This window comes from Lycorma delicatula, chromosome 2 (genome assembly GCF_047948215.1).
Source record: "Lycorma delicatula isolate Av1 chromosome 2, ASM4794821v1, whole genome shotgun sequence".
NCBI lineage: Eukaryota > Metazoa > Arthropoda > Insecta > Hemiptera > Fulgoridae > Lycorma > Lycorma delicatula.
This window is the reverse complement of record NC_134456.1, coordinates 132,335,987-132,362,419: the sequence shown is the minus strand read 5'-3', so window position 1 is coordinate 132,362,419 and position 26,433 is coordinate 132,335,987. Positions and strand designations below refer to the sequence as shown.

Below are 26,433 nucleotides of genomic sequence, written 5' to 3'. Positions count from 1 at the left end.
TTAAAAAATAATATTTAAAAAATATTTACCAGCATAATAATGGCCATCCCTTTCATGAAAATGATGATGTCTCATACTGACGTCATCATCTCCTGGTTGATGAAGTTGTGGAATAAGATTCAACCAGATTCCCATTCGATGTCCTCGGTAATGAGATTTAATGCGTGGTTTTTGTCCTGCAAACAAACAAAAACAGAATTCAAGCAAGTTTCTAATTCTATCTATAATAATTAATTTTTATTTCACTTAAGCGATAAAATTTGTTGTTTATTAATATGCAGAGTGAACATAAATTATTAAAACACATTTTAGCGGTTAATAAGAAATAACAAAGAAATGCAGCGCTTTTTGATTTTGATTTTCCTAATAAAGACTCTGTTAAAGGTTGATATTAATAGTTTAAAAATACAGGAAGCGTAGTACACAAGAAAAGATGCTGGCAGATCTCCCGTCTTCGAAAAAGTTGTGGGTCAAGTAAGAGAAAATTTTTCACAGAAACCCGGGTAAATCGACTCATCGAGGGTGTTTAGAACTGGGAATACCGTAATCAAGAACTTTGAAGGTCCACACAAGCGACTGAAATGTTTTACGCGCAAAAAATTCATTTGGTCCGTGCAACTGAAGCATAAACCACGCCGTTACAATTTTACTGTGGATATTCGTAATATAGTGAACGAGGTAATGCATTTTTAAAAAAGTAATCTTCTTTAAAGAAGTTAACTTCCATGATTCTGCTTACGTTAACCGTCATAATTGTCGGATTGTGTAGCAGAAATTCTCATGCCGCATGATAAATACGGCATGATAGCCTGAAAATGAACGTTTGGTGTGCGATGACTGCTTATGAAATGATCGGATCATTCTTCTTCACCTAGCCAACTGTTACTAGTGCTAGTTACCTAACCATGTTAGTGAACTGCAGCACTACAAATTGAATATTAGCAACCCAACTTTTACTTCAAACAAAACGGTGCACCACCACAGTCGGGTTTACATCTTCAATTAGGGATTACTTACATGAACATTTTTCTCAACTTTGGATTGACCGTGATGGACCAATTTTCTGTCCACCTGGATCCCCTGACGCAACTTGAGTTCTTTCTTTGCGTTTTATCAAAAAAAGACTGTACGCAACAAAGTTTATCAACATCAATGAATTGAAAAAGAAGAATGGAAGGTGTAATTTATGGAATATCTCCAGGTATCCGTAGTAATGTTCTGTGTGGGTGTGTAAAGCGTGGGTGTTAGTAGCTTGCCCTGTTTTCTGCAGGTTCTTGTGTTGTTGTTGTCGGTATATGTATTTGACGTGCTGTATGTGTTGCTTCCAGTAGTGTTGTTTTTGTGGTATGTGACATTGTTGGATTGTTATGACTGTGTGTGTGGGCGATTCCCCCTTCTTCTGATGAGATGTTTTTATAAGCAATCCCTGGAATGGGGAAGCCAGCGGTGGAGGTTTAGTCGGTAGTGCGCAGGTATACATACGCCCTTGTTTATAACTGGCGGAACCTGTTAGCGAGCCCGTAAATGGGGTTCTTCCACCTCTAAGGTAACTGTAGTAATGTGTAGCGTGAAACTGAATATTGTCTAGATAATTTACGCGCCACAAAAGTGTGCTCATGTGGAACTTATTGAAATTATAAATGTTGTAAACAAAATTGTTTGGAAGTCCTTGTGCAATAACAAAACTTGTATGAAAGTAGATTGTTTTTTATTAACACCTAAAATAGGCTGAATAATTTATAAGAAATCACCTGTGTTATTAAATGTTCAACAGTCGTATAGGTTAAAGCATAAATTCATATAACGTGTTTACTTCCGGATTCTGAGTTGAATAATTTTTATATTAATTTATTAAAACTTTTGGTAGAAATTTGATTAACTAAAAATGTGTGATTATTTGAGGTAGAACTTATTAGAGATTGAAACTAAAAATTCCGTATATCCAGCATGCAATTAACTAAGTATTTTAATTATAAATATGAATTGAATAAAAGCATAAGCGAAAAAAATATTTAAAAGAAGAAATTATCCGATTAACGGCTAAATTACACATATATTTTTAATAACCGAATGTTTAGGTTGGTAACTAGACTGGAGGTATTATGTTAATTATGATAGACCTCATTTAAAATTAAACAGTTAGCCTACCAACGATCTACATTTGCAAAGAAATTTGTTTCGTTTTAAATTTTATTATTTACCTTATGATTCTTTTTTTTCCAGATAAGAAGAAAGGTTCTTACACTATAATTATTTTATTAGGTAATTGATTTGAATAATTTATAAGAATTTTTACTCTTGTGCGTGTGTACACGTTTTAATTCAATATTATTTAAGAACTATAATTACAAAAAAAATAATATTTTCTTGAGGTATTTATTCCAAATATTCAAACCGTGCATTATTATTCAATCAATTTTTATTTGTTTTTTAATTTGTATATGCCTGTAAAGGGTTATTTATTAATTCTTTTAGATAAAAAGATATAAAATAATGTCTAAAATCTCGGGTAAACAAAAGTATAAATATTTTTTATATGAAAATGATTCAATTTTTTATTGAATCATGAATCGCTCTATAGTGTTAAAAAAAGTTTTCTACAGAATCTACTTTCCAAAATACGATTTAGTTACGTGTAAGCCTATAAGTAACAATTTTACCTAGTTTTAGTGGATAGTTATCAAGAAATTAATGTTTACCGAGTTAGAGTTACGTTTTAACTTATGAAGAATCTTTTCCCATATAGCACTTTCCAATATTTTTTTATCTTAGTCATTGATTGTTATCATCATCATTCATTATTGAACAGTAACAGATAGTTTTCAACAAAAAATTTCATAATGGGCGAATACACTCTTACGATTTCTTTACATTAATTTGCACAGTATATCATTGAAAAATGCAATACATTTAAAAAATGTGTTTGATTTAAAGGTAAACTTCGTTATTTAACTAAAAAATTTTAGTAGATTATTTTTAAAATTGAAAATTTAGTAGATGTTTATTAGGTGTTTAAGTTTAAATAAAAACACCGCTACACGCTGAACCGGTAATGATATACAGCATCTAAATAAACGATTAAAAATTGTTTTTAAATGATCTGAATTTGTAATGTTGCAAAAATTTGAACAAAATTTTAAAGTCCTATTTTTGTTTTTGTAGTCCAGTGCTTCGTAGCGTAGGTAAATATTTCTCAACGGTTCATGATTGTCTTTTCCTATTTTATTGTCATTTATGTTTTGAATATTTATCACAATGAAATTAGTTTTAATATTGACTGTAGTAGAATTTTATGGAATGTAATTTTAAGTATGAATTTGTTAAGTTAGAAGAAGTCTTACATAGTATTTATCAATTTACAATGTTAAATTTTATTTTCATAAATATATATGAATTAAATTAAAAAACGATAATCACTGAATAGTTTAACAATATTTTCTTAAAATTACAAGATAAATTTTTCAATATTCAAATTATTTTCTATCAGTTTATTGTCTATTTATTTTGTATTCATTATTGAAATTTTTGTTATCTCAGTTTCTACATTTAAAGTACTCCGTTGAATATGTTTCGGTAACATTTTTCGACTTATATAGCCTAGCCGTACTGTATTATCTGTATTTCGACAGAATTTTCATGGCAGAATAAGCAAATATTTTAGTCTAAATGAAAAAAAATTTAATTAAAAAAAAAATTCATTATGTTTTCCTTCAGAGGTTATTTTACCATTTAACGTTTAAAACAACGCAGACAATAATAAAATGCGTATAATAATTATATACACTTTTTTGCAATTGATATTCGTAAAAATTATTTTTTAATGTTTTAATAAAGTAAAAAATAAGTGTACTTAGGCCTAAGAGGTTTTGTCAACAACAAAAAAAAAAATCTATTATGTTTGTGTAGTTTGAAACGAATTTTTTCTATGAGAAAGTTCAGATTTATATGATATTTATTAAAATAAGGTAAACTTTGTTTAAATATTAGTGGTTTCAATAATCGATTGCGTTTAATTTGCTAAAAGTCTATTATAATCTACTCATAACTATTTTTAATGTAATTTCATAAGCCTACGCCATCATGAACAGCCATTTCTTTTATTTATTTTATTAATATAAAATGTTGAAGAAATATGAAACCAAGTTTTAACAAATAATGAAACTTTTCTTCCATATAAGATGTATAGAAAAATAACTTTTATAACATAGTACGTGAAAGTGAGGACCCTCAAAATATATAATAAATGTAGAAAGTAACTTTAGTTGAAATCAGAGAAACATGAAGTTTACGTCTACTTCTATCCACAACTTAGATAAACGCCGCTATATCCTACCTAAAAACATCCCTGAGGAAAACTGAATCAATCAAATCATTGAACCGGCTTAATTGAACCATCCTGCTTCCACAAACCTATAATTGTGATTTTATACTGAACTAATTATTGCACAAATATACTGCCGATAAAATGGATTGATGATTTACTGAGGATTAGCTAAATCTCACTTGAATAAACAAGCGAACTTGCAATAGTTAATTTGGTTATAACCATCTTAATAGATTCTGTACGGTGAAAATGAATAAACAGTGATAATAAATATTAGATATAATAATTAAATTAATATCAAAAACAAAACATTTTCTGTCGGATAAATAATTAAATATGGCTAATTAATTTTCCATAAGTATTTTTTAATTAATATTTAAAAAAAAATCTTTTTCTTTCATTAATCACCGTAGCATTTTTTTTTTTAATAAATCTAAAGAAAAATCAATTTTATGAAAGTTGTAATTTTTCACAGGATTCGTTTAAATTCTAATTATAAGGTTTCCCTTCACTTTCAAATATTTACTCTGGGTTCAAAAATGTATTAATTAAAAGCATATTCCAACGATTAATTTATTTTCTTTTAAGTTTACTTCAAATATTAAAATGAGAGTTTTTCTTTTTAAAAATACGAATGTTGCGTATAGGCGATAAAAGTAGGCTTAATCTTCTCAGCTTTAATGATAATTAAAATCATTTAATATTTGAAGTCGAATAAATTAATATCATTAAATTGTGAACATGGTCGTAATATAATATTTTTTTCCTTATTAATTTTCACTATTATTACCTACATTCGGCTAAAAAGAAAAATGTAATTAACTATTTAAATAATTCAAGTTTTAACATAGATTCATTTATTTATATTAGTAATTACTTAAAGAATCCCTTGACATGTTTTCATGAAATCTTTCTATATTTATATATAAGAGATGTAAGCAATATAGAAGTCATTTTACGAAAATAATTTTAAAAATAAATAAAATATAATAAAAATCTTCTTTCCTTTAGTATTTAAGCCATTTTGTCTAATAAACCTTTGATTATAAATTAATTCATTTCTTATGTATAAGCAACGGAAGAAATGAATTAGGGTGGTTAACAACCGTTTTTTTCTCACGTTTATCAATATTTTGTTCATTAGCCTTCCGTAGAAGAATATTTTCTTTTCGAAATAAAGTTATAAATTTAAATTTTTAGTTTTAAGAATTTAATAAAGGGATCCAAATATAATATTAATGAAAAAAAATAATAATTGGGATAAAAGTAATAAATTTCTTAAGGTAAAATTATTGACGAATTTCATCATGAAGTCATCTAATCGGTTATAAAAGTTTGTTTATAAATGTAAAGAACAAAGTTATTCAAGATAAACTGCAAATTTTAAAATTCTTAACCAATTTCCTAGAAGAACTATTTAACATCAAAATATCTACATAACTAATAAAACAAATTTAAGTAGATGAATATTGGTTCGTATTTGATACAAATATATTGGTAAATAATTCCTTATAATAAAATAGTGTTACTTGTTTATTCTTTGTCAGAGAAAAAACTTAAAACGTTCAAAACACTGAGATATTTTGAACGTGATTTATTGCTATACATTCATACAAAAAACCCAACACTAACAAAATATTCTTTCATAGTCGAAGCATTTCATAAATTTTTAATATATATTCAGTTAAAAAAATAAGTATTATTTATTTCATTACATGTACTACTCACTTTTTTCTGTTTAGCTCCCGGAATCACCGTAATGATGAATGAGGATGTGTATGAATGTAAATGAAGTGTATTCTTGTCTGTACAAGACTGCAGTCTCAGGTCGACCATTCCTGACCCTCCATGATGGTCTAGTGGGTAACTTGTCAGTGCAAATCACCTGATTTCGACGTCGAGAGATCTAAGGTTCAAATCCTTGTAAAGAAAGTTTTTTTTTACGGATATGAGTAGTAGATTGTAGATAAAGATGTTCTTTGATGGTTGGATTTTAATTAACCACACATTTCAGGAATGGTCGACCTGAGACTGTACAAGATTATACTTCATTTACATTCTTATATATCATTCTCATTCATCCTTACGGTGGTTCCGGAAGCTAAACAGAAAATAAAGTAGTAAGTAGGTCAACCATTCCTGAGATGTGTGTTTAATTGAAACCCAGCCACCAAAGAACACCGGTATCGACGATCTTGTATTCAAATCCGTTTTACATGTACTACTGCCAATGATATATGTATTCATGTGCGTCACAGGTAGAACATGCTTATTGAGTTACCAAAGTTGCCTTCTTTTTTGTTTTTTACCGGCCGTTGTAAGGAGAATAATGCTTCGGTTAATAAATATATCATCCTTCCTGTTTTCACACTTCGTGAGTTGAATCCAAGATTAAAAAATCCTGGTTAAAATATCATGGTTTAAACAATACTTCAGCGGACGTTTAGGTCACTATTTGGTATATAACTCCCGTATGATTTAATCTGCTGTTATAAAACTTGGTATTAATTTTCTGGTTCGATGATATTTGTTTTTGCAATGTCCAAATCGTTTTTAAAAAAATATAAGGAAGGTAATGATTTTAATAGGAAGAAACAAAAATTCTAAGAATGTAGAGTACGATGGTTCAGATATGTGAAGCCATAGAGATGGATTCACAAGTTGGAAGTGGTGGGAAAAAAGTGAGTAAAAACAAGTTTAAAATAAATTAAATATATAAATTAGTAGAAGAACTGGATAGGTTACCAGAGAGGTAGGAGAAATTAAAATGGCCGGAATACTGAGGAATAAGGAAAAATATTTAAACTAGAAACACTGAATCCTTACTATATGAGATAAAGTAAGGATAAAGAAAGAGGGCAGCGATATTAGTAGTTTTTAATATTTATAGTTGCTGAAGAGATTTAATTATAAATAATTTGTTTTTTTTAATAGCCAAAAACCTTGTCTTTAATGGTGTATTTAACATTTTACCGAATGTAAATGAAAGGCCTTAGCACAGTGAACACTGCTCCTCTTAGCACAGATTTGAACTCTACTAATTATTATAAACTTTAACTGATTTTACAAATTTGTATAAAACTTTTTCTCTTTTTACGAAAAGTAAATAAATAAATAATAAAATACGAAATATACGTGGAATAGTTGTATTACTTACCAACTTTTCCAGGAAAGAATATCTAAATAATTTATATTGTATTCAACTTTTCAATTTTTTTTTTTGTAGTGGTTGATAACGAAAGACAAGTTTTTCATTTATATTCTACCTAAGCTTCTGGTAGCTTTGGATCGATTAAACTATTCTATCATCTTTTCTGCAAGATGAAATATATTTATTTACTGATTTGCTAAGCAATTCTAATTTAAATTTCCTTTATGAATTGTTAATATTGTGATAAATGTTTATTTGTTAAATATAAATCCTTAATTTAATGTTGTGTTGTGCACAGTTATAATGTGTAATATATTATTCCGAAAGTAATAAATTTGAATAATAATTCATCCTTTATAACATCAATATGATGATGAACTTATGTGTTGTATGTTGTTTTTTTTTAATGATATTAGATAAATTAGAATATAAAATGCAGAGAAGTGGTTGACTTCGCCGTTTACCGACTGATGTTCGTTATTTAATAATTTTAAATATTTATAAAATTTCCATTAATTTTAATGTTATTTATTATTATTTACTTATAGTTTTGTCGAGGGAAACAGACAGCAATTTTTTTTTACTACAACACAAGAAAATAAACATCTGTCTACGTTCTTTCAGTATAGAGTATTCTAATCTCTTACTTTTATGAATTTTATCAATAAACTTGAATTGTAGAAAATCATAGATAACGGATATACAGAATCCACCAATTTTGAGACGTAATTTATTTAAGATTAGATATAAATTACAGAAATTAATGTAATTTTATTTTTTTCTGGATTTTTAGAAATAATACTGAGAAAAGACAGGAGGAGTAACTTCTCTAACTGAAATACTAATTGTATTTCATCGGTTCTTCATTTTTTTTTATGATAAAGAAATAATTCCAATAGTAATTTACTGACAATTTATCGTTCACAGCTTGTTAAATATGTTATTTCATGAATGATTGGTCCCAAAAATAATATGAGAAATTTACCCATAATTTAATTTAAAATGTACCAAACACAGTCCCCTTTCTTGGTTTTATTAGTTTTAAATAAAATCATTTTTTGTAAAACTTTTTAATGATACGTGGGTATTCAGGATATCCATCCTTAGGTATAGTCTATTTGGTCAGATTACAATTATCTGAATTTGTTCATTTCATTATACCATATTATAAATTAATCGAAAAAATCAAATTTTTTTTAAAAATTACAGGGTAAAAAAACTGTAGATAATATGTACATTTAAGAATATTTTTTAATTAATATGAAATATGGGAATTAATTTGTCAGTCTTGGTCATTTATGCTGTGTGTTCCCATTTTTTTAAATTAAAATAAAACGATCAATTTTTATGCAGAAACGAATCAAGTAAAATAAAAGCTTACTATTTTTATGAAGTATTTTAAGAAGAAATCATAACTGTTGGCTAGAAACTGTTGGAATATAAGTTTAAATGTTTTATTTGCTAACTTCTACGTTTAAGTTCAAATAAATAAAACTTTACAAGATAGGAAGTGTCAAATAGACCCAGGACTGATTCTCTTTGAATTTTACTGTGCGCAATGAAAACGTTTTATAGGAATGTGATAGAATTTAAAACAAATTAAGTATCCAGTAAATCTTTGAGATAATGACATTCATATTCAATCTATCATTTTTGTTTATAAGATTAGCTAGCTATGCCAACCTATTGACAATATAGTCAGATTATATAAGCTATATCCTCTAATATGTATTTAGCGTATTGTGCGAAGTTTTAAGAGCTCTAATTATGAAAATAAATCATTTTTAAATGGTAAATTATACTGGAAGCCTATAAAAATGTTTTAAAAATACTTTTCGTAGCTTTTTCTATACAAAATTAAATGAATTGACCAGACTAAAAATCTCAATCAAACGGCTAAATTTTTTCCAATCTCAGTTCATATCACACAATCCGACAAACATGTGTGAACTGGAGGGAAAAATACAGAAAATTATAAAATTAATTCATACTAAAACATTTCAAGAAATTTTTTTCATTATTTACAGTATCGTGAAATTTCTATCTCGCCGTACTAACTACATCTCATTTTTTAAACGTAGGGTATCGTTATAAATTAACGTATATTATACTATAAGAACTAACGTAGTTTAAGTGAAACAGGAATGTAAATGAAAGTCTTATTTTTTTATTAAATCCCAACAGAATATATTTCTTAATTACTTATTTTCACGTTTTATGCTTTACATAACTAAACCAGTCAGCGGGTTTTTCTTTAATTTAAAAAAGCAAGATAATTAATAGAAATTTTATATACGTATATTTACACAGTTGAGTACAACATAATAAAAACAACTTTTTAACATTGTCCGGATTTAATGTCCGTTAAGCAGAAAAAAATTTATATATAGCTGTAATTAAATAAATGTATGTAATTGTCACATTGGTGTAGGAGCGTTACTTATTCTATCGGGATTCTGGTTTTCCTCAGCGTAAATAAAAGAAAGAGCTTGGTCAAATCTTTAATTGCGTAATAAAACTAGAATTTAAAAAAAAATCAGTTGAAAGCCTATAAAAAAGATACTGTCTACAAACATCACGTAAGCTGTATATTATTAACGTTACTAAAGCTGATTAAAGTTGTATTTATGAAGTAGAAATTATTTTTATTTTGTAACTTCTTTCTAAGAAATTTTCTTGTGCCTAAAAAGACTATCTAAAAACAAAAAAAAATCATAAAAACATCTCGATGATAATCAATTCTGATACTACTTCGGTTGTTCCATCTCTGAGTTGCTGAGAGATTGTATTATCCTTTGATGATTTCTTGTAATAACTGTGTCGACATTAATTAAATAAACTGACTGAAAGTACCTCAAGGCTACGCAGTAAGTGGTTGATTTAAAATTCTTCTAGGAGCTGAATTTTTTTTCTAAGGAGTTAATATTAATTAAGAAATTTGAAAAAACGCGTCTACGAGTGCAACTTTTTGAATAAAAAATAATTGCTAAAATATCCATATTACCATGTGACATGAAGAAAAAGAAAATTATCTAAAGAAAAATAGTATTCCTTTCCTAGTTTGTGCCAGCTAGTGCGCGCTCTAGTTTCTATTAGTGCTATCCTGCGAGTCAGTTTATACATGCATTCGAGTGAAGAATCCCGTCTGGTACGGTCATGTATTTCTTGGTCAAATATTACTTGTGTTATTTAGTATTCTACAAAATAAATTTAACTGTCCTAGGAGAATATGGTTTCATTTCATTTCAATCGAAGATCAAATACAGTCCATCCTAGCTCTAAAGACTTAACAAATATTATCATATGTTTCTTAGATATCGATTATTCCTTCCGTAATATTTTAAGCTGCACTGTTTGCGAAATAAATATACAAATCTTAAACATAAACAGGAAGATTGGAATTAAAAGATTTCGGATTATTAAGTGAGCAATACAGCTTGGGAATTATTTTAAAAATAAAATTTATGGTATATTTTTTGGTATTTTATAAAATATTGAACTCAGGATTTATTATAACTATCTGTCTATTTACATCTCCTTATTATTATTTTTTCAACTGGAGATACTACTTCCTAAGTTTTCGTGGAGGCAGCCTAAATTACATAAAAATGTACTGCAACGCTTTTACAACTTACCTGATTAATAAAAAGGACATAAAATAATAAGAATTTGATAAGTAGACGGGTAAAGTGAACTCCTAAACGTTGTTTGCAAAGTTTTGTATGTCAGAAGTTGTCAAGGTAAATGTTCTCAACAGATGTTGAGTGTTGAATTAATTACAATGTGACGTAAAGCTTCTTCTGCATTTCCTTAAATTTAGTAAAGTAAGATAGTACTTTTTTCTGGTAAACTTTAGATAAAACGGTAAACGTAGAGGCTGCATCTTTAGGTACTACAATTTCTTTTAACTGTGTAAAAAAGAAAGAGTTTCTCAATTCAACCTGTTTGTTTACTTCTCCATTTATAACTTTTTCTTTGCATAACTTAAAGTCCTTCGAGTGCTAAATTTATAAAACGTTTGTTCATATTTTTTAAAGCATATCATTATTATCATCTATGAATTTTCTTTTCACTAATCCTCAAGATGTAAGAAAAATGTAAACCCTGCCTCTTGTATTTTTACATCTGTATAAAATATTAGTGAAATGTAAGCAAGTTTTATATATATATAAATTAATTAATACTTTTAACAAATAATGAATATTTAAGGGTAATCAGTAAAAGAAAACTATGTTAATCCTCAACTGATATTCATTTCATCATCTCTAGCAACACAAAAAGGTTTAACAGATTCGATTACGAAAAATGTATTTCTGTAGTATATTAGTGGAATAAGTGATATTAGATAGATTGTACTTTATGCTTGAACGTGTTCTATGAAAAATTGTACTTAAAAATTGTGTAAATATACACATTATATTTATTGATGTTTAAACATTATATATAGTTATTTATTTATTCTAATCTCTTGTTACGAAACTGTAAAATACAGGAAAGGTCAATTTTACACACATCATTAAAACGGAAGAGTCGATAGTCGGTTTTACTTGTTACAGAAGTCGATATTTATTTGAGCTGTGATTCTGATTGAAAAAAAGAAGTGTGTTGTATAATTTTTTAACTATAATTTACATTATATGAATTCTTTTTTAGTCGTAATTGTTATATACAAAGTATTTAATTCGTTGATTTAAATTGTAAATTAGTTATAGTTGAAACTTCAATTTCTCTCTTCAAAAAATGTACATTATGTGTCAAATACCATTAATAGAAATGTAAATTTAATTAAAAATGTATTCTAATATAATAGTATTTGCATTAAAATTGAAATATTTATTAGCAAGAATAGGCTGTTTTTTTTTTTTTTTTTTACTTACCTGGCTGTCAGACAATTTATAGTCAGGCAATTATCTATTGAATAAACAATTTTATAAAAAAAATAAATTTCCCATTCTTGAAGTAGTAGAAACTATTGTTTTAATTAATAATTTTTTATGCATTGTTATTTGTGTGTATGTGCGCGCGCTCTGCATGAAATATTGCAAAATTTTGGATGCTTCAAGCGCTTATTAATAGGTAAGAGACATTAATGCAATATTATTGAAGAAATTGGAAAAAGTAATAACTTTAATTGAATTAAAGTAGATATGCTTAGGAATAATAAATATTATCTTTAAACGCGGTTTACCAACGTAAAATAAAATTTCAGACAAAAGCTTAATGACACATTAAATAATTTTTGGATTAATAAATTAAACTTTTAAAGTTCAGACCACAACGCTGCCTTCTCGAATAGGGTCAGTACTTAGTGTTGAATGAAAATATATTAATGTACTCTTTTTCTGATTGGAAAATCTGTAATTATCTTCTAAGTAATGTTTGTCAGAGGTAAAGTAACAAACCATTACTAAAATTTGGATGATTAGAAGAATTTACAATACTTTTAGTTTTACTTTATCAATAAAAAACAATTAACTGTATTATTGGTAAATTCAAAACTCCATTTTAATAATTTTTATAGACACAATATATAATTAATAATAATAATGATTGATAAAATTTGTGTTAATTAATGAGGAAAAATAATTTTCCTAATAAAGTATTCGCCATTTACTCATACATGCCTGTTTTAATTAATAGGTTTTGATAAAAAAAAAATTAATACTTTTTTCCCCCCAATGTATTCACCGCATAAATACTAATTTCAAAATTCATAGTACGATACAAAAAAGATAAAAAAATCTTACAATTTAAAGAATTTAGAAATATCATTTTATAGGCTATATAAATAAAAAAGTCAAAACGTACATAGATAAGTTTAATTCGCCAAAATTATGCGATAATAATGAAGTTTAATAAAACATTCATTAATACAGATTTCATAATTATTTCAGTCTAAAAATGTGATGTTTAATTATTTTACTGCTTTTATTATATAAAAATTATTTTATTCTTTTTATATATACAGAAGAATTCTGATAACTCATGGCCAAATTTTAGTGTAGAACTTCACCTTCTTAAAATATTTTTCGTTTCGTTTTAAACGTTATTTGGGAAAAAAAATTGTCAATAGATCACAAACATCTGAAGTTATTTTTAATGATATTTTATTTATTTTTTTTATTATAAAGCTGTTGTTTACTACGATAGAAATAATAATAGTAATAGAACGTTAACATCGAAGGCGAAAACCGCTATTACAACGTGTGCGCCACTAAAAATAAAGCTTTTGTTATTACGCTATTGTATTTTTCTCTCAAAAAAAATAAAAATAAAAGCATCAGTAGTATTACAACTGTTATTGTCTGAAATATATATGATATATATTTGTTTAGTTTAATTATCAATGACCTGAAAAATGGGAGAAGGATTAAGCAGTTATTTTTTTTTTTTTTTTAATGAAATTTAAAGAAGAATAAAAAAATTATGAAGGTAGATAAGAATTTGAAATTGTATATACCAGTTTACAAAAGGATTGTTTATGGTAAGATTAAATTTGAACTCGATTTATTGTATTTTATATTGCAAAGTGCGATTTAAAAATAGCATAGAGAATGGTGACTTTTTAATTTTTTAATAATAAGGACTTTCATTGAACCACTGGAAGCATTTATTATTATCAAGGAATTGAGAATTAAATCTTTAAAGGCAATCGATTCGGTTATGTTAAACTAGAATTTGTTAAATTTTTATAGTCAATAATTTAAAAAAAAAAGAAAGTATTATATAATCACTATTATTATAGAATGTCAATTATTGAGGAAGTTAGATAATTTATGTTGTACTTATTCAAACAATAAACACTTTATCGGAGTTATACTGACATTGCCGTGATATTGACGGTTTAGTGGATGAACATAATATGGAACATATATACCTTCCGAGTCGCATATTTTCAAAAATTCATCTTAATACATCCTGAACAATCTTCCTTAATGTTAAGAAAAACTTCATATTTACTCAATACGAAAATGGTTGCGTGTGAAAAAGTTTCGGTGTTTAGCATGAAAATATTTAGCATACAAGTCCTCCTTTCTTCTTACAATTCCAGCAATATTTAGGTCATCTCTTGCGTAAGAGTTGGTCATATCAAATATTGTTTCAAAGTAAATTTTTATGTAATATTTAGAGGACTAACGACTAATTTAAACTGATTCGATACTGTGCCTATTAAGGCAGGTATGATATTTTTGTCTTCGAAATTTTTTCCAATGGGCCGATGATTAGTGATATCAAAAAAGTTTACTTAAATAAGTTTTAGGCCCTTATCTAGAGAATAGTAGGAACTTTAAAAGAAATCCGATACTTAATAAGAAAGGTATAGCGATATTTTTTTTTTTTAAATTACCCCTCAATCCCATCACCATGGTCCGATTTTGCCCATTAATAAACCTGATTGAGATTTTGGATCGTTACATTTTATGTATCAATGTGATAGTGATTGGCGAAAAATTATGGCAGTTGTCGTGTCCACAACAAAGTGAAATATATATACTCGTGTATATATATATAAACTTTTGAACTGACGGTAGTTTTGGGATCTGGGGGATGTGAAACGCGAAGATATGTCGAAGTTTTCCTGAAGTCGAATCATGGTACACATTTTAATAGGTAGCTTTGTAATGAAATCTACATAACTTAATCTATATATATTATCTTATATATTATCAATATATATTATCACATATATACCTAACTTAATATCAGTGGACGGCAACGATAGCAGCACAGATGTCAGTAGGAGTACAGTACACCTACGCGCTAGCACAGCATCACTTCCGTCGCGCAGTTCTCCCACCATAGCGGTATTATGTGTGTCCCACCACTCTCAGGCTCTAATAAAAGAACGTACACGAGAGTGAATTTTAAATTCATCTTCGACCACCACATGGAAAAGACCAAGAAGAAGAAGAAGATGGAAGAAGACAGAAGAAGTTCCATAGCCGTCTCTACGTTGTACCTCCCGCGGGTGCCACATCCCCGTCGTAACAGCAGACCTGGCCGGCCCGCCCAGGGAACCGCTGGATGCGGACGCTACCACGGATACCACGGACCAGCGTGGTATCGCTCGGGGAGAACCGCCTCGGCCGTGCCGGGGAAAAACGACTGACGCCGTTTCGACACTACAGGATTCTGGGAACCACAAATGCTACGCTGTAGTGGTGACCCAACTGACGTTGAGGGGAAGCCCGGTCTGATTTCAATGGACGAGCCGCAACTCCCCGACTACAACCTAGTCGACTTTGTCGGAGACCAGCTTCTGGACCCAACAGTTCTTCTCAGAGCTAACGCCAAAAACGGCCCTTTTCAGGACTACTACAAGGGTAAAAATTACAACTACTCGTCGAAGCCATTCGACGACAACAGCCCTTCTGAGGGCTACCACAAAGTTAGAAATTACGAGCCGCCGAAGCCAATCGACGATAACAACAACCCTTCTCAGGACTACTGCAAGGTTAGTAAGTGCCACGTGCCGCGAAGCCATTCGTCGACAATATTTTTAAATTTTTTTCTCGTAAGTTTCAGAACATAGTGTATATAATGAAAGTAATAAAATGGCATATACTGTACAATGACTTTCTTACTATTGCAGTGCTGCTTGTCGTTAATACAGATTACAGAATAGTAGCTAGTTAGCTTGTAATCAATATTTCAAAAAAAGAAAAACATTTTATATAAAAGAATATTAAAATAAAATTAAAAATAAATATTTTTTTTATTATAATTGACTCATGAATTATAATAAATTAGAATTTTAAACTATTTTATAATAACATTGATGAAAATATATTTTTCATCGATTTTAACATTTAACTTTAACATTTAAAGTTATTTTGTGGCCGTAAATTTGAAAATGATATGCATATTTTTGAATCACGTACAGTTTTTACTTCCTTGTACGAAGTAAAGGAAGTAATGTGATCACGAAAAATTTCGATTTACAGATTTCAAAGCAAATATTAATTTTAGCCATCCCTGAATCCAATTTGACTAGTTTCGTCGTGACATCTGTACGTACGTGTGCATGTATGTACACATGTATCTCGCATAATTCAAACACGATTAGCCGTAGTATGTTGAAATTTTGGTTTTAGGATTGTTATCTAGTTGTGCTCCTCCCGTTTTGATTGCATCAACTGAACCAAAAGTGTCATAAAAAGCCCAAAACCCGAAAACATTTGGATTTTGGTCTTTTTCTTAACTGCACTAATTTGCCCTCATTGAGACTTTTGCAATGATATATCATAAGTGGTAATTATTTCATTGGTTCCAGAGTTGTAGCCAAATGAAATTTTAATTAATGAAATATTGGATCTTAGGCACGAGTAAAGCACTTCGGTTCTAATCACACTTCATCTCCTTTTTTTAACTTGAATTTTTTACTTTAAGTATATTGATTTGTTAATAATTATTAATCCCTGATTTTAAAATAAGTTTTAAAATAATAATTCAATAAAGAAAAAAATATGAAAAAAATCAATAGTTAATAGTGAAATAAAATTTTATGAATTTTATTTTAAAAATGTAATAAATAGATTTGGTGAAACATCTGATTATTTAATATCAACTGAAAATTGTAATTTAACATCGTATTTTTTTTTTTGATTTTCTAGTTTAATTTCTATTTAATTATTCTGGAAATTCTGCTTAACTTTGTTATATTAAATTTAACTACAGAGTGACAGGAAAACAGACCCTCTCAAGAACATATACATTGAGACAACGTTCCCGATCTTTATTAAATTGTAAAAAATTCTTATCTTTTACTTCATTACTCCTCTGATATTGTCGGACAATATTCTCCCTAAGTGGGAGTTGATTAGTTCGTTAATTTGTTTTTTGTTGCCTATCATTTAATGCTATTTGGCTTGTTATAATTATTATGATCTTAATTTGTGTATATGTTCTCTAGTTTTCAAATTTTTGTTCTCTTTATATTCATTATCCTCTCTTAATCCTTTTTATTCTTTCCTTGGTCTTATCGTTTTCTCATCTTATCGTTTATCATTATCATCTTCTCTATATCTTTTTACTCTTTCTTTATTTTTAACATTTCCTTCCTCTTCATGTTTATCACCTTTTCTTAATGTTTTTATTGTTTCTTTGTTTGCAAAATTTTCTTCCTCTTCATATTCATCTTCTTTCGTTTTTTTTTTGCGAAATATTTCTTCATGTTATCTTTCTTTTGTCTGTATGATTGTTTATTTTTCATTTTTGATTATTCACCAAGTAATCCAATAATAAAAAGTGAATATTTTACACCGTAAGTTCGAAATCAATATTTGTAACCAGTATACAGGAGTTCACTAAACTGAATAGTTTAATATTAATATTTACTTACCCGATACACCAGAAATCTGAAACTTTTGTTAAACAGAAACTGACGAATATACGAGTAATACTGATCTAGTAATACGAATTATAGAGGAACCTTTACTCTGTCTTAATATTTCATGTAAGATTATTGAATTAATAATTGGAAAATTATTTGATGTTAATAAAAACTAATATTTCAGCAATTGTGTAATTGTCCACTTTATTAAAGAATTGGAGGATCGTATCTCCTTTCAAATTAAATAAGTTTAAATGAAGAGCAGCATGTGTATATGTAATTTAATAGGCGTACAAGAAGTCATGTTGTGTCCACATCATATTTTTTTGATACGGTAGTTCGGATTTGTGTATAAACAGATGAAATATTTTTGCAGTGTAATGTATATGCTGAATAAAAAATATATTTTCATCTAAATCAAGTGAAATTTAATTAAAGACATGTTATTGAACGCCATATGAAACAAAAGGTATAAAATGTTACATATAGTGACAAAATATATCCCCTTTTTCTTGTTCAGTAAAATCTTTTCTTTTTAAAAAAGAGTAGTAGTCGCCTATCATAGGTGAATCATATTTTTTCCATTGTTCTGATATCCTGCTGAAACCTCTCTCTTTATTTGTCACCTACAGCACAAATTTTCCAGAAAAAGTGAGAATGGGAGTACAAAAATTAATTTTTAAGGACATGCGACATCCTAGCAATTTATAAACTTTAAGAGTTCATCTATGAAGATTTTATAACTTTCATCTTTTGTATTACCCAGACAGCTTTCACTACACTTACAAAACAATTCAAAGCTACCAATACGTTTTCATTTAATTTTTCTTAAAAAGGAGATCACTTAAATGTTTCCTTATTTGAAGTCCAATAAAATTGCCTTCTTTTAATTTTGTGTCACTTTATGGGAAATAGTTCTTTTAGGTTCTTGAAAACATTATCTTCTCTGTCCATAGCTTTAAAATTTTTTCATTAGTCCAAGTTTTATATGGAGAGGCGCGAGAAGGACGTTTTATGAATCAACGAGAAAAGCGTACTTTATATTTTAAGTACCTGGTTAAAAGGATAATCTATCTTAATGAAATGTTCTTATTTTGCCTGACTATCCCATAGGCATAAAAATCAGAAATACTTTGTAATACCCCTTCAAACCCTTGCAATAAACCTGTTACTTTTAAATCTGCACGTTTACCCACATATACTCTTACTGTGGTATACTCCATATATAGCCCACTGATACTGTTATATTTAACTTCATTTGATATAGTAGCTAAGTTATCAAAGTTTTCTTTCATTACCCCTGAAGGAGCTATACGGATAGTGGTATTTCATTTCCATTATCAAGCAAGACTGCTTTTAGGTAGTATTTAGATGAATTTTTGATAATACGCGACTCGGATGGTATGTTTGTTCCATATTACGTTCATTCATTAAACCGTCAATATCATAATAGATGCATAGCAATCCTTCCATTTTATAAAAATTTTAAAACATATCCCTTTTCTGCCAAAATGAAACCCTTATGTTTTTTTTTTTTTTTTTTTTTTTTTTTTGTCTAACAAGTTTCACTTGTAAGTCTCGAACCAAGAAGTTCAGTTTTTAGTTTTGACAAACCCAGGTCACGTAAAGAATCATTTAATTAGTTTTTAGTTATTAAAGGAAGCTTACTGGTAGTTGGTAAAAACGTAGTTTCACTAGTAGTAGTCTCAGGAAGTTGTGAATCAGATACTAATAAAGAAAAAGAATCATCGGGAAACGCAACGTAATCCAAGTTTAAAGTCCCAATCGGCACCAGTAATCCCTGGCTGTGAGGAATGGCCTTAGTGCTGAAGGCAAATTTGGATGCTTCACTTTGATAAAATAGAGAATACCTCTCTGTTTTAGTAATGCAGAAGTAACAGTCACTTACATGGTGAGAAGGTTTTCATCACACTATAGGAACAGCAAACGACATAGAAGTTTTCTTGCCACTAGATTTAACCGGCAACTCACACTAAAAGACAACTACACTAAAATGTAAGATTTTTGACTTTCTGAGATGTAGATGTAATCTGTCACTTTAAAGTAAATCACATACATTTATTAGTATTTCATATATGTAACGTAACTTATCCGCTAAATGTTTTGCAAAATCGACGACTAGTATCTGTCATTTTATATAAATCACTACAAAATCACTAAAATACACTTGACTGTACCCAAGACAAAATTATACAACTTTAAAGAAACATACCAGAGTCTTTAAAGTTTCATACAATGTGATGGGAATAACCATTAAAACTAAGTGTAGACAATTCCAGGTAATTCAAAACTGGTTAGTAGGTACCCAGAAATGGGACATTTCTGTAAATAGACGTTTTAATAACTAGTAATATAAACACATAAAGAGCATTTTCATTAATGTTACAAAAATCACCTCTGCAACGTAATATTCTAGCTACTTTAATCACACTTAAAGTTAATAGCAGTGCTTAATGAAAATACTATTCAGAAAGCATAAATGAATTGTTTATAAAAATAAAGGGAAAATATAACTGAATATATATTTAAATATAAATATATTTATTTTTTGTAATGTATAATTGTACAGTAATTAAAAAAACTGTGTAATTGTGTTATCTTTTTTTATTTGGAATTTGAATAAACATGACGTTCTATATTTACAGTAAAGTTGTAAATTCCATATTATTAACTTGTAACGAATAATCATAGAATCATCATAATAAACATAGAATAATCATACGTTTATATTTTGTAAAATAACTTTACTCAATATCTTCTACTGATTATGTTTTAGTACTATTAAAAAGTTTAAATTTAACAATGTAATTGGTATTAATAGTTTACTATTACTATTCAGTTTTATAGAACTTTTTTTGTGATTGCTAGTCACGCGTAAATATTTTTTCATGTCTGCATTAAACTGGTAGCCACTAGAATCGTTCTTCAGTAATATTTCTTTTTAACCAATCTGAGAAAGTTACCATATTCAAAGTAAAACTACACCTAAACACTCGAAAGGTAGAACGCTAAATAATTGTCTACCGTAAGAATGTGATCGACGTTTGGGGATGAACTTAATAAAGGGAAAGTGGAGCTACTGTCTATTGATTCGTGGGCATGATTTTACCCAAATATATTAAATCTACTAGTGAACATCAGCTGAGAACGATTAACTCGGTTCTTATAACTGTAATTTTCTCTGGTTATTAACGGAGGTGGTGGTGTGACGAAGGGGATCGTCATAAGGCTGGTGTCTTCCCCTACGGTGGGTCAGGTTGTCCGTTCATCACTCTACCTGTTCTTTCTATGGAAGTATATGATCTGGAAATACTTTAATCTGATATTTCAAATATAAATCTTTTTTTTTTCGTTGGAGGGTTCAAAACTAATTACTCATTGAATGAAACTAATAATTCAGTTACTGGTACTAATATTTGTGTCAATTTTTTTACCTTTTCATAATTACATCATGCCATGTGGTAAATAACATCTCCAAGTTTAAAAAAAATATATAATCAGAATTTATTTATAATAATTAATTTATTTATACCAATTAGTTTCTTTCAGTAATTATTATAGGTTTCATTTTGTAGTGCATTTATTACCTTTCAGATACCCAAAAAAAAAAAAGATTAGCAGCCATGAGGTCTGATTATCTCCCTAATATTTCTACACAATAGAATCATTTAATTACTTTGTTGTTGAAATCTTTATCAATGAAATTACACACTTTAATAACATGCTGCAGAAGATCAGTAGAGCGCTAAATTTTAAAATTATCAAAATAGATTTTTAGTTGTAGAACAGGGTAGGCTGATTACCTATTTTATAAGTAAAATAAACTTTGATGATAAATTTAAGAAATTAAATTGTACAAAACTGCTTCAAATTAAAGATTTTGAATCACTATTCAGGCTTCAGTTACAGTATGTGGTATCGTTTATTATTATGTTTATGATAATCTTCTTTCTTTTTCCTGTTTAGCCTCCGGTAACTACCGTTCAGATAATACTTCAGAGGATGATATGTATGAGTGTAAATGAAGTGTAGTCTTGTACATTCTCAGTTCGACCATTTCTGAGATGTGTGGTTAATTGAATCCCAACCACCAAAGAACACCGATATCCACGATCTAGTATTCAAGTCCGCGTAAAAATAACTGGCTTTACTAGGACTTGAACGCTGGAACTCTCGACTTCCAAATCAGCTGATTTGGGAAGACGCGTTCACCAGTAGACCAACCCGGTGGGTTGTTTATGATAATCTGTACGTTTTATACGCGCGCGCGCGTATGTATACATCCGGTCGCTGAAAAGTAACTTACGACCCCCCTCTAAATTTTACTTCCTTGTGCGAACTATAGGAAGTATTGTGATCGCGAAAAATCTCGGTTTACAGATTTCAACGGAAATATCCATTTTGACCATCCTTGAATCCATTTTGACTATTTACGTGCGTATTTATGATTGTATTTACGTGTCTATTTACGTATGTATGTATGAATACATACGTATATTAATATATATTACATAACTCAAAAACGTTTAGCCGTATAATGTTAAAATTTTGGATTTAGGACTATTGTAACATCTAGTATGTCCCCCTTTTTGATTGCAATCGACTGGACCAAAAGTGTCCAAGAAAGCCCGACATCCAAAAAATGTGGATTTTGGACTTTATCGTAACAGCAGTAATATGCCCTCTTTGAAGGATTTTCAACGACATATCATAAGTAGTACTTATTTTCATTGGTTCCAGAGTTATAGCGAAGTAAAATTTTAATTAATGAAATATTTGGTTCTTACAAGGGGAAGTCACATCGGTTCGAAACCGACTTCATTTCCTTTATATTTCAGATATTTTTTTTTAAAAATATATTGGTTTATTAATAATTATTATTCTCTGATTGTAAAAAGGTTTTCAAGAAATAATCCAATAATGACAATAAAAAATATATATGAAAAATTCAGAAATTATTAGTGAAATAAAATTTTATGTATTTTTCTTTTTTTTTTAAATTGTATATGTAATTTAATAGGTGTACAAGGATTTCATGCGGTGACAACATCAGATATTTTATAATTGGGTACTATTTGCAGAATCGGGATACCTAAAATAACAAAAAAAAAATTAAAGTAGAGCATCCAACCGTAGTTCCAGCTATCTGAAACAAACGCATTGTTGGCTGTCATTTTGGTTTGGACGATCAGAATTTAATTTTAATTGTATAAATTTTTCGAATCATGTAACTATTTAAACTGGTATATAAAATGACCTTTTGTCCTGTTTGAAACTTTAGAGTTGCTCCCCGCCACCAGCCACCAAAAATAGAAAGAGGGATATTAAACGTTCATTGAAGTAGCTTCTCAGTACAAGGAAGAAAGCCGTAAACCCCCTCCAAAAAATGTTAGAGAGGTGTAAGTTACTTTACAGCCTCCCGGTGTATGTATATATATATATATATATAATATAATATAATATAATGTAATGTAAATGTGTAATATATATAATCTAATTATATATGAGTGTATATATACATAAATGTGTGTGTGTGTGTGTGTGTGTTATAACTTTTAACAGTTGATTCTTATATATGAACGCTGAAGTTTGATTCAAATCGCTTTCTGCGTCTGTATTCTCTAAATTTTAATAAAAAAAATCTGCATATAATGTACGTGATTTGTTTTAAAATGATTATACCCGTAGTTAATGGAAGCCATTAGTTTTTTGTAACAGAATAATTCCTTTGTGTAATAGAATACTTCCAGTAACTGTAGAAGTTTTTGAAATTAAGTAGCTTGTAGAGGTAATTTTTTTATCGTGGTTGTTGTCTAGATCAAGTTCATTTTTAAATCTGATGTAAACGTTATATAAACTATGATGATCTGATATAAACTATGTTTAAGAGCATACATTTATTTTAGTGGCATTATATTGGTTAATTATTATTAATCATATTTGTTAGTATTGCTGCCAGTTGTATTTTATTTTAAAGTATCGTTGCCTAGAAACGAAAACCACTCAACAATAATAGAAAAGCGATGATCGTAAATATTACGTTAAAAATAAATAAATAAATAATATATATATATATATGTATTTTTATATATACACATGTACAGCTCAAATAAAAATGTACAACTGGTGGAAAATATTTCTTCTTTTTCGAACGTAGTTTCTTTCATACCTTTAGTGAGCAGAGGAAAACAAAGAGGCACACTTGCATTGTTATTCTTGTTGAAGCTAATGTGCTTGTATTTTAGCTCAGTTGGTTAAAATAATAAGCTACCCGAAGTTTAAGTAAACAGTAAACAAAATGCAGTGTTTGTTTAATAAATACATTGTCATAAACTTTATTGAGAAATTTTAATTAAATATACAATAAGGAAAAACCTTCCACTATTTTTAAAAACTCTACGATACAAAATTCCTAGATACATTATAATATTATATGAATTTTCCTAATTGAATGGTTAATAATTAATGGTTAATTTTGAATGGTTATTGTGTACGTATTGATTTAGTTTTTACAAATTTATAGATTTGTATTTTTTGTGTAATATTCACTTATTTATTAATTACTAATACCGATTATTTTATCATATATTGTAATCTTTCAACAAAAAAAAAAATATATATATATATATACAATTTTTTTTCTATGGCTGCATTATAACGTTTGAAATACGCGGCTGGAATCTGTATCATAATGAGGGCATATTAGGAAACAAATTTTTATTATGATGCAAGTGTTCAAACCCATCAAAAACCTACGTTTTTCAACCACTGACCAATTAAACCGGGCATTAGTTAATGTGTCAGTTATGTTTTTGTTTTGATTTCAATACGTTTTAGTAGTTGGCAAGTAGATGTTAATTTGAAAGTACATCAATGGGTAATAAATTTTATATTACATAGTTTATCCTTTTGTTAATTACGTCGGATTCTGAGGAAAAAATGTTTTTTACAACGATCGATGTTAAAAACAGGCAGAACTTATGACTAATATCCTATTGTCTCAGAAATGTATAGTTTAATGCATTTTTTAAAAATTAAAAATATATTTCCTAAACTATGTATTTTACCATCTATTTAACTCGATCACCCCAACATTTTCTCAGTTATAGAAAAAAAAAATAGAGTATCCATCTTTTTATAATGGCCATTAATACACTTTTTCGATACTCGCCAAGGATCCTGTCGTAACTTACTCCACTCGTGCATCAGTGGGGCTATCATGATAGGCTCGTTGCATAACGTACTAGTTTTCCTCCTTATCCCCAGTAGTTTTGGATAACGTGAAAAAAACATTACTTAACTGCTAAGACTGTACTCGAAACACCATTAGTTTATTACAGTATAATACAAAAAATTGAGCAGAAAATAATGTTTGTTTGTTTTTAATCTTTTACTTTCCTGGCATCTTAGCTCTACAGCTATGCTGCAAGAAGGAAAACATAGTAACCAGTTAAAAAATGGGGTATGGGTTTTTTCATTACTCGACGTTTCATGAACCTGCAACCCCAAAAACAAGCAAGAGTCGGAGTTACTTCGCAATCGTGCGTCAATGGTTATCATTATAGGCTCTTTGCATAATGTATTATTTATTTAATTTGGTTTGGTTTAATCTCTAAAAAATCGCTTTCGAATTTAATACAATAAAATAATATTAATAATACTTATTTTCACTAATATTACTGTTAAAATTACAGAATTAGTTTAATAATTTATTATTATACAGGTCATGCTTGAAATAAATTATTAAAATTTATGAAAAAAAAATGATGTAATAAAATGCATCAACAATGATGCATTATGATGTAATAAAATTATTTTATGATGAAGTGATTTTTGTAATAAAATGATTTATGATGTAATAAAATGAACGTAAATAGAAAGTATTATTTAAAAACTGACCGATATTTAGGTAATACTGTGTAGATAGAGTGAACGGCTCCCAAGAAAGAGATTGTCTGTGTCTGGTTTTGTCTTCTCCTGCTTGACGTTCGTTAGGATTTCTGTAAATAAAAATAAAAAGTACTAATTTATTATCTATAAAACCTTAATGTTTTAATTAACTGACTTTATATAGTAAAACACACGTAGCTTGTACAATAAAATTTTTCATCTAGTATAAATTATGAAAGACATTATTAGTAATAAAATTTTAAACTAGATTTTATAAATCCAGAAATATTATTATATTTCGTATGCCAAACAAACAAAATATTATATATATATATATATATATATTTACACTTTGCTTAAAACGAGGATAAAACAAATCTCTACTTTTTTTTGGAAGGGTAAACCAGTATCATTATAAAAAAAAATTGAAAGATTTTATTTTATTCTTGATAACAAGCGATTCAAATTTTTTCTTATCTATTTTGAAATTTTTGTTTTATTTTTATTTAAGAGATTTTTAAAAAATCTGTCAAAATTCCTTCAATATAAAATAAATTTAACAAATTAAATATCAAGATAACAAAACGAGAAGGAAACTAGAATAACATGTACGTAGAATTAAATGTGACAGGAAGCCATCTTAGTAAAAATTTCTTTAGGTATAGAAAAATACGTGTCAAAAATCAACGTAAATCATATCTAATTTATTATAAC

General features: G+C 28.3%; 1 protein-coding gene and 1 long non-coding RNA gene across 2 annotated transcripts in view; one reads left to right on the top strand and one right to left on the bottom strand.

The window, feature by feature from the left end:
- Positions 1-26,433, top strand: part of LOC142320255 (uncharacterized) — a 521,142-nt gene that overhangs the window by 205,930 nt on the left and 288,779 nt on the right. The gene's annotated exons all lie outside the window — the stretch shown is intronic.
- The window catches only part of LOC142320254 (neuroligin-1-like), a 289,299-nt gene that overhangs the window by 10,066 nt on the left and 252,800 nt on the right, over positions 1-26,433 (bottom strand). Inside the window, exons 8-9 of the mRNA XM_075357956.1 lie at positions 25,729-25,829; positions 30-176 (exon numbers count right to left, since the gene is read on the bottom strand). Of these exons, the coding sequence (XP_075214071.1) occupies positions 30-176; positions 25,729-25,829 (248 nt within the window). The remainder of the gene's footprint in view (positions 1-29; positions 177-25,728; positions 25,830-26,433) is intronic.